Here is a 9,653-nt window from a genome sequence, read left to right on the forward strand (position 1 = left end):
AGAGGCAGTCCTTTATTAGAAGTAGATCAATCAAGAAAGCCTTTCTGTTGGCTTTATTCAACATTATGAATGGGGGAGATTATTTCTAAATTATACTTCTGTTGTTTATTTTTTGCAGCACTTTGATTTTCCTTTGCCAACTCCTTTGAATGTTTTTGAAATGCTAGTAATACCAGAACAGGAGTACCCTATGGTCTGTGTAGCTATTAGCAAGGGTACTGAATCAAATCAGGTTGTTCAGTTTGAGACAATCAATTTGAACTCTGCATCTTCATGGTTTACAGAAATTGGCGCAGGTAAGTGTTTTTAACCTTAGGTTAAAATATTGATACTTTTACATATTTTAAAAGAAGCAGAGGGTGCCTGGGTGACTCAGTGGGTTAAAGCCTCTGCCTTCAGCTCAGGTCATAATCTCAGGGTCCTGGGATCAAACCCCACATCGGGCTCTCTGCTCACAGAGGAGCCGGGAGCCTGCTTCAGCCGGGAGCCTGCTTCCTCCTCTCTTTCTGCTGCCTCTCTGTCTGTTTGTGATCTCTCTCTCTGTCAAATAAATAAGTAAAACCTTTAAAAAAAAAAAGAAGAATAAGAAGCAGAGTAAGCTCAATTAGCATGGGCTGGTTCAAAGAGTTAGTCAACATAGGTTTCCAAGTAAGTCCAGAAGAACATGTACATATTGTTTATGATCTCTATATGCCTGAGGCAATTGATACAAATAATTTTACCAAGAAAAATTTTAATGATTCCTGACATAAAAAGACCTTAGTTGTTAACAGTTAATTTTTGAACTTACTAAATACTTAAATTTTCTAAGACGTTTTTCAGATTTTATCAGCTTCTCAAGCAAAGAGAAGCTCTATCATTTTTCCCCCCACACTTCCTAGAATCATTAGGTTCAGGTGCTTTTCAGACTTGACTAGAAGCTTAGTGTGACCTCCAAGCTTTACCATTGAAAGATACTGGAAAATAGCCCTTGTGCTTTTTAAGAATGGTTTGCTAGCCTAGGATTTTATCACATGTGTCTCATTGAAAGCTCTGGAAAGGTTGGGAAGTTTATTCTTAAACTTTAAAATTGAAACAAATCAACCAAGAATTTTTAAAAATCTACAAATTAAGTGAGGATGAAGGGGATCTTTTACTGTTTGGTTTGCTAGTGTATTGTTTGATCATTTGTAACCCTATATTTATCTTTTTTTTACATCTGAAGTCCAGCAAGGTTCAGTTAGAACTATTTCATTACTTACCACTGTTATATTTCCTTATTACCTTGTGAAGAAATTTGTTACAAGCATCAAATTTGATCGCTCTTATTAAATATCTTTTGCTCATTTATAAGCTAAATTATAAGAACTCTTTATACAACCCAGCTATTAAAGTTGATGTAGAACCACACCAATGTCACTTTGGGAATAAGATTCAATATGAACCAGTGGTGTTCTGATATTTAACAACAGGCACTTGGGGTACAGAGAAGCCTGGCTTATAGCAGTTTTCAATTTCTGTGGTATAAATACTCCCATCAAGGGAATCTTTTAAACTACCAACCTGATGTCATATGGCTTACAAAATTCCTGAAGATGCAGATAACATTGTTTTATTATAATGAAATATAAACAGCCCAAACAAACATGTTTCTTTTATGTAGTTACAGCTAAAAAGAAGAGTTATCCATCAGTTTATTTAAAAACAAAGATCATTTTTGGTAGACCCAACTTTTTTTTTTTTTAACTGGTTAGTATATAATAGTAGTATAGAGCAAGGCATTTCATATAGTTATCTGTATTTGCACCCACTTTCCTCTGTTTGATATAATAAGAGGTTACATTGCTCAAAGGTAAACATTTAGTAAGTCTTTTCTTTAATTTGTGAGTTGAGAGCTTTGTGGTTTTTTTGTTTCTGTTTTTGTTTTTAAGATATTTATTTATTTATTTATTTGACAGAGAGAGAGAGAGAGAGAGAGATGACAAGTAGGCAGAGAGAGAGAGGAGGAAGCAGGTTCCCCACTGAGGGGCTCAATCCCAGGATCCTGAGATCTTGACCCGAGCCGAAGACAGAAGATCAACCCACTGAGCCACCCAGGTGCCCCTGGTGGGGCTTTGTTTTTTAATGCCAGAGGGTACTATTCTACCTACTTTGAACATTGTCTAGGCTAAAATTAGGGCAGACCCAAAATTACTTTCTGAGGAGAACCAGGACTCTGTTTAAGGGTAATCATTCATATCACCCTCAAGCAGAGGTTGTCCTTATTAGGCTTCTCCATTTATGCAGATGATTGTTAATCCACCTCCCATCTGTGTTCATTGTTGAGGTCAGGCCTTGAGTTGGCAACAGTTTTAACAGTTAAAATGAACTCCTATTCCAAGACTCTTTCAATCTTAGTTTGATTTATTACTGTAGTATAGTTATCTCCAAGGGTGATGCTTAGCAAATTATCAGCACTCAGTAAATATTTGTTGAATAAATGCATGTATGTAGATTTAGTGAGAAAAACTATATTTTGGGGTGTTGCCTGAGGGACCAATGGTTGATCAGTTCTGTAGATCTAAATGCTTCACTTTGCACTTTTTGAAAGGTCCACAAATCCCCAAAGTAATATATAAAACTTGTGTTTATGTTCAAATGTGCAGTTTCTAAGGGAGAGGGCTTCCCAAAGAGATACAATTAAAAACAACTGCTATATGGGAGCCTGGGTGCTCAGTCAGTTGGGTATCTGCCCTCGGCTCATGTCTTGCTTGATACCAGAGTCCTGGGATCGAGTCCTGCCACAGGCTCCCTCCTCTGAGGCGAGTCTCCTTCTGCCTCTTCCTCTGCTTCTCTCCCCTGCTGAGTGCTTGCTAGACCATTCACGCAAACTGAAATGCCTAAAATGAGTTGTTTACCAAAATGTCATCACACCTGTTAGAGGAGCCCCATGAATATCAGCAAAGTTATGAGAGTTGCTTCCTGGAAAAATGTCATTGACAGTATTGTCCATTATATTACTCTCTGGCCTCTTAATAGAGGTCCCACTTATGCATACACACATATACACCAACACCAAGAAAGTTTGTCTCTGATCATAATTTCATTACTCTTTTTTGCTTTTTCTGAATTACTGGCTTATTTCTATCGCAGATGCTATGATTCACCTAACTGACCTTGGCTACTATAAAATACACAGCAAAATCTAGTCATTGTATAGCACGTATTTACTTTCTTCACCATATTTACCTGTGGCTTCATTTTAAGTTTATAACTCGCCTTTCTATAACTAGCTGAGGTATTAATTAAATGCAAAGTTGAGTTTTTCTCAGCTCATTTAGCTATGCTTAGGACTTAGGTCTGTTCTAAGTTGACCTACATACATTTTTTGAAAGGAAACATAATTACAAAGTATAATTTTTCTGTTAAATTTTAAAGACTAGTTTTAAAGACAGAAAAAATTCAGAATTTGTGTTTTTTTTCTAAGTTCTGTTTTTTAAAGCATGTCATATAACGGTAACCCTGTTTTTTTTCCCCTTCCAAGGCAGCCAACAGTTAGATTCCATTCATGTAACACAGTTGGAGAGAGATACCGTTTTAGTGTGTTTAGATAGTAAGTACTATTTTAAATTTTATTCCGAGTATACTACTTGATATAACAGATCTTTTAATGGAATTAATTCTACTATACTATAATTCAAGATTTTCACTTTTCTACTTTAAAGGTGACTTTTTTTAATTGATGAAAAACCTAAATTGGCTATGGATATAGTAATTAATTGATCTGTTTGTTAATACTATTCTCTGTTAACTTTTTCTTTATTTTGTTGGACCTACTTGGAAACATATTAGGACAGCTTGCCATAACCCTTGGGTAAAATTTTGTATAAAACTATTCTTTATAAAATTCTGTATAAAACCGAGGGTTTTTTCCAACCTCACTGTAATTAATGGAAAAAATAGAAGGTTATACTAGTATAGTCACTTTGTCGTATGACATGAACTTTGAGAGTCCTATAGAAGTGAGTCTAACATACAGATTTGACACCTTCACCTGCTGCTCGTGATTCTTTTGATGCAGGGAGAGATGTTAGTGATAGAAGTATGTTATACTATAAGCAGTTGAGAAGCAGAAAAAACTTCAACAACAGGCATTATTTCAATTTTCAAAGAAGTCTGCTTCTTCAAACCCACTTATTTTTATACAGTAAATCATGCAAGGTAAAATTCACCCAGACTTAAAATTATACTTGAAACTTGGCAGTATTCCAATATTTTTAAATTAGGACCTGTACATAGGTGTTCAAGGCAATTTTGAAAATTTTAAAATTTGTTCTGTTACTGAATTTGCCTGTATTTTTGTCCTAATTTCTATTCTCTAAAGACTTCCATAGTGAATTTGCCTTATAGAATCATAAAGATCTAATATTATAGAGAAGTAAACCAAAGCCTAAGTTGTTTCATTCACCCATCATCAATTCTTTAAGTACTTTTGATTCTTTAAGTACTGGTAAGATTGAAGTGTTACTCTGTTACTTTTAAGTGAATTTGATAAATTCTTTTTTATCCAAATAAGTAGCAAGTTCAGTAGTGATTAAGTAAATCATCAAAATTTAATATTAATAATGTTGAACATTTAGTGCTGAGATCCCTAAACTTTCTGATAAATCTAAGGAAAATAAATTGTGCTTAGTTTTCATTTTGTTAATTTATGTATTTTATCTAAAAATGTCAAAAACCTTTGATTGGCTGAGCCCTCCATTTCCCAGTTATTGTAGGTAAATGGAAAGGTGACTTCTTTGAGCTTTGGGGTTTTTTTAAGGGAACAGAATACTTTAAAATTGAGTTGTCAGCTATAGAGTATAAATCAGTTTTAGTAAGCAGCAGTAGAGATAGGCCTATAATCACAAATCATGGTAGATAAGAAAGTAATGCAGGGAAAGGATGTGTTCTAAGTCAGAGTTAAAGATGGTTAAATTAAAAACAAATAGGTGAAGAATAGATTTGTGTATACTCACCATCCCAGAGTTTACTTATAAGAAATTATGACCCTTGAGAAGTACTGTTTGTTGCTCCTGTGTACCTCTATACAATATTATTCATATACTACAGTTATGGATTACTACAAATATTACTTATCAAATGTTATATAATTGGTAAGGGAAAAAAATCAACCCAATTTGCTAAGTACTTGGGCACTAAGTTTGCCACTTTGAAATATCATGCTTTTTTAAAAAATGAGAATGTAAGTGTTCAGTATATCCTAAAGAGAAAGAAAAAAAGAAAAAAAAATAGTATGTACTAAAGAAGGCACTTTTATGTCTTATAAAACAGTTTTACTGTTTACAGTTTTACACATATTAATGACAGTTCTTCAGTGGGCATACTTGAATCATGACAATAAATAGTTGAACTTTATTAAAAATATTTGTTCTATGGGCGCCTGGGTGGCTCAGTGGGTTAAGCCGCTGCCTTCGGCTCAGGTCATGATCTCAGGGTCCTGGGATCGAGTCCCGCATCAGGCTCTCTGCTCAGCAGGGAGCCTGCTTCCTCCTCTCTCTCTCTGCCTGCCTCTCTGCCTACTTGTAATCTCTCTCTGTCAAATAAATAAATAAATAAATCTTTAAAAAAAAAAATATTTGTTCTGTATCCATATAAAATCCACATAACAAGTTCCATTTATTTTTAGAAGATCTGCATTTCCAGTTTTGACTTGCTTTTTCTTTTTTTAAGAATTTGTAAAAATTGTAAATCTACAAGGAAGACTAAAATCAAGTAAGAAACTGGCCTCCGAGCTAAGTTTTGATTTTCGCATTGAATCTGTAGGTAAGTCTGCTTTTTTAGAAATTTCAGTATATTGACATACAGTATCCTGTTTGAGATATATATCATAGTCATTTGATATTTTATACATTATGGAATGATCCCCACAGTAAGTCTAGTTAGTATCTGTCACCATACAGAGTTGCTACAGTGATGTTGACTTTATTCCCTATATTGTACTTTACATCCCATTGACTTGTCTTATAACTGGAAGTTTACCTCTTCATCCCCTTCACCTATTTAGCCTAGGTCTCTGTTTTTTTATTTATTTTTTTTTATTTTTTTTCTTCTGTTTTTTTAATAATGTGTTTAGAATACTTGATTTTTTTGTTGATTCCATACTTAGGGTTGTCCACAAGTTTCAATGATGTGGAAATGTTTTGTGTGCTTTTAAATATAGTAGTCATTAATCACACCTTTTAAGTACTTGAAACGTGGCTACTGTTAATTTTAATTTTTTTATTTTGATGTAATTTGGGGTGCCTGGGTGGCTCAGTTGGTTAAGCAACTGCCTTTGGCTCAGGTCATAATCCTGGTGTCTCAGGATCGAGTCCCGCATCAGGCTTCCAGCTCTGCAGGGAGTCTGCTTCTTCCTCTGACCCACCTCCCTTTTGTGCTCTCTCTCTCTCTCTCTCGCTCGCTCTCTCTCTTTCATTCTCTCTCTCTCAAATAAATAAATAAATAATCTTTTAAAAATAAAATAAATTTCAATGTAATTTTAATGTTAATAGCCACATGTGGCCAATTGCTGTTATCAGTGCAGGTCTAGACCTTAATAAATCTTCTATTATTGTTTCCTGGGTATTTAATACTTGAAATCATTTTTTAAATTTCTGTTCATTGTTCCCTTTGCTGCATGAAGTGAATTATGTTCTTCCAGTTTTTTTCCAAATCATAAAGGTATTTGTGTGATGTGATTAATGGTATTAGATATGCTTTAATTCTTTGCCATGTGAAGTTCTGGTTGGTGTGTTGATGGTAATTGCTTTTAGGTCCACTTATGTATAAATAACTAGTTTCCCATAGGACTTGGAAACTAATGCCATTTTAATTTGCTTCCTTGTCAATGAGTATTTTACTCTGGATACTCATTGGTTTTATGATAAAAATTATTATATTTTATTATTGTTTGCATCCTCATTGGTTATATGTCAGTAAATATTTTCCCAGGGATGATAGAACTTATGAAAAAATACCATAATGAAGTATTTTGAACAATATATGATATGACTCTACTATAAGTCAAAAATAGTTAAAAACTAAGTTGGCAATTTTCATTTGGGCCATAAAAAATACATGTATTTCATAATTAAATGCATATTCTTAAAAAATGTGTTTCTCAACATTTAGAAAGTTTGTTTTATCTATTAAATATTTTAATGATTTCTCAACTGGAATTTTGCCCTTTTACAAAGTACATTCATCCCTCTGTGTAAAACATTTTAAATAAAAGTAATTTGCTTGCAACTGGAAAATTTAATTTATTGAAGCAGGAAACTTAAACATTCTGTAGATGGCCAGACAAAACGGATTTTGAAACTAGTTTCTTCTTTTACTCATTTATGTGCTGGATATTGCATACCAATTTCCAAGATTTAATATTTTCAGTAGGGATTCTGACATATAGATCTTTAGTTCCTTTTCATTTTAACTGAAACATACTGGTACCTAAACTTTTTCATATGTGTCACATTTTTCAAGGAATTTTAATTGTTACACAGAAGTTTTTTCCTCTTAAGCTACCATCTCTCTTGCTAGTGAACTTGAAAATAATTACGAAGATCCTCCTGGGTAAAAAAAAAAAAGAGTCCCTTTAAATCACCTTTTAAAAATGAAACTAGTAACTAAGTCTTTTTATTTGTCACAGTAAAAGCATGTGATTTGTTACTGTAATATACTTTTATTTTTATTGAGCTAACTTACATTCCCAGAACATTCTTATATTAACTTTTTACAGAGTCCGTATTCTAGTAAGAAACAAAATGCTTCGGTCACTTTCTCTCTTTACCTTTACTGTGTAGGGTATGTGGCTAGCTCTCCAAAATCAAATGGGCTCTCTCCCTCACTGTCTGCACTTCAATGACTGAAGCCCCCTGCCAGGAAGGGCGTGTCTCTTCCCCGAAAATTGTGTGGCCTGCCTACTCTAGTTCTAAACCTCTGAGTTACCCCATAAGGGTGCCTCAGTGGCCCCAAGCCTGCTTGAAACCAAGCAGAAGATAGAGATGGACAAGGCACAAGAACAGGTTTCCCTCCAAGACCTCAGGCCACACCAGAAGAACAGGGGAGATGGGTAGGGAGTCAGAGGGGCTGTGGCATGTTACACAGTGGCCACACTTTGGGGTCATGGTCACTCCTGAATCCAAAGCCCCAAAGCCATTGGGAAGGTGAGCAAGCTTGGCAGTGAACCATCCTGTGGACAATGGGGCCTCCCAAGCCCAGGGCAAATGCCCAGGGGGCTCCAGAGGCCTGAGGTGGGTGGGGTTTGGGGGACTGAAGGCCACAGCTGTGAGAACTATAACTGGGTGCCCCTCTGAATAAGAACTGGCTTGCCAGATCATAAATACTCAGTGTGTGGTTACACTTTGGATTACAAGACAGGTTTATGTTTTAAAATAAAATTTGCAGTAGGGAAATGTAAGTATAAATAAAAGATGTTTCCTTAATAGCTACTTGTAATTGTATGACAGTACTTAAATAACCATGTTTTTGATCCAAAACCCCAATTATATGTTTTATTTTTTTATTCATCTAAGACAAAAGGTAACATATGAAAGAGAAATCAGTGTTGATATCCAGCTCAGTAGAAGTTAGCCCATGTTTAAATGAATGCCTGTTATATATATCTTTGAAAACTTGCATGACCCTGCCTCAATAAATTATTTGGGCTTAGGCATGGCTTAGCCACAAAAATGCTGGGAACTGATGGTCTAGACGGTGGAATTTTGCACCAAGCACTTGGAGAGCTTTCCATTAGTATTTATTTAAAACAGTGAAGGAAATGTATAATGAATTACTCCATGCTTTTAGTTTCAGTTCTCTCTAATCTTTTTTAGTATGCCTTCAAGATAGTGTGTTGGCTTTCTGGAAACATGGAATGCAGGGTAAAAGCTTCAAATCAGATGAGGTAAGGCTTCTCATTTCACCTCCCGTGATTTCCACAAAAGATTTTAAATGTCGAAACATTTTATGCATTTTATACATTTTCTTTCTGAACCCACATTACTCTGTTTAGTGCCTTTAGTGCTATGAATTGGTAGAGCAAAATTGCCAGTATTTCCCCTTCAGATAATTTTCTTTTGTATTCATTGTATGATTCTCAGTGGCCACAAGGGATTGTCAAACTTGAGTTTGTATAGTTATAGTTCTCTACTTTGTAGTTTATAAATATGATTGCTAAGGTTACTAAACTTCTCTTAAGTTGGTAAGTCTTTCCATAACCAATAAATGTATAGCTTCTTTTTAAATATTATATTTAAAATTCTAAGTTACTATGTATTAGATCACAGGACTAAGGAAAAATCTATTAATTCATTTAGTAAATTATTGAGTACAACAACATGTAAGACACTATTATTATAGCACTGTAAGGTATAATGAGGTATAATTATAAATAATAAGCATTTAGAACATCTGTGTTATAGGCATTTTATAAGTATTAGCTTATTTAAAACCGATAATCCAATGGGGTTAGGTACTATTCATATTCCCATTTTTTTTTAAAGATATTTTTATTCATTTGAGAGAGAGAGAGAGAGTAAGCAAGCAAGAAAGCACAAGCAGCAGAGGGAGAGGGAGAAGCTGGGGGAGCCAGATGCAGGGCTCAATCCCGGGACCCTGGGATCGTCACCTGAGTTGAAAGCAGACACTGAACT

At 34.7% G+C, this 9,653-nt stretch overlaps 1 protein-coding gene across 2 annotated transcripts in view; it reads left to right on the forward strand.

Moving 5' to 3' along the window:
- Window positions 1–9,653, forward strand: part of MAP4K5 (mitogen-activated protein kinase kinase kinase kinase 5) — a 109,968-nt gene that overhangs the window by 95,224 nt on the left and 5,091 nt on the right. For both annotated transcript variants that reach the window (XM_082735145.1, XM_082735144.1), the window contains 4 exons: window positions 119–296; window positions 3,503–3,571; window positions 5,692–5,784; window positions 8,835–8,905. In XM_082735145.1, coding sequence (XP_082591271.1) covers window positions 119–296; window positions 3,503–3,571; window positions 5,692–5,784; window positions 8,835–8,905 — 411 coding nt within the window. The remainder of the gene's footprint in view (window positions 1–118; window positions 297–3,502; window positions 3,572–5,691; window positions 5,785–8,834; window positions 8,906–9,653) is intronic.

Source organism: Mustela nivalis, assembly GCF_964662115.1.
Source record: "Mustela nivalis genome assembly, chromosome: 6".
Taxonomy (NCBI): Eukaryota; Metazoa; Chordata; class Mammalia; order Carnivora; family Mustelidae; genus Mustela; species Mustela nivalis.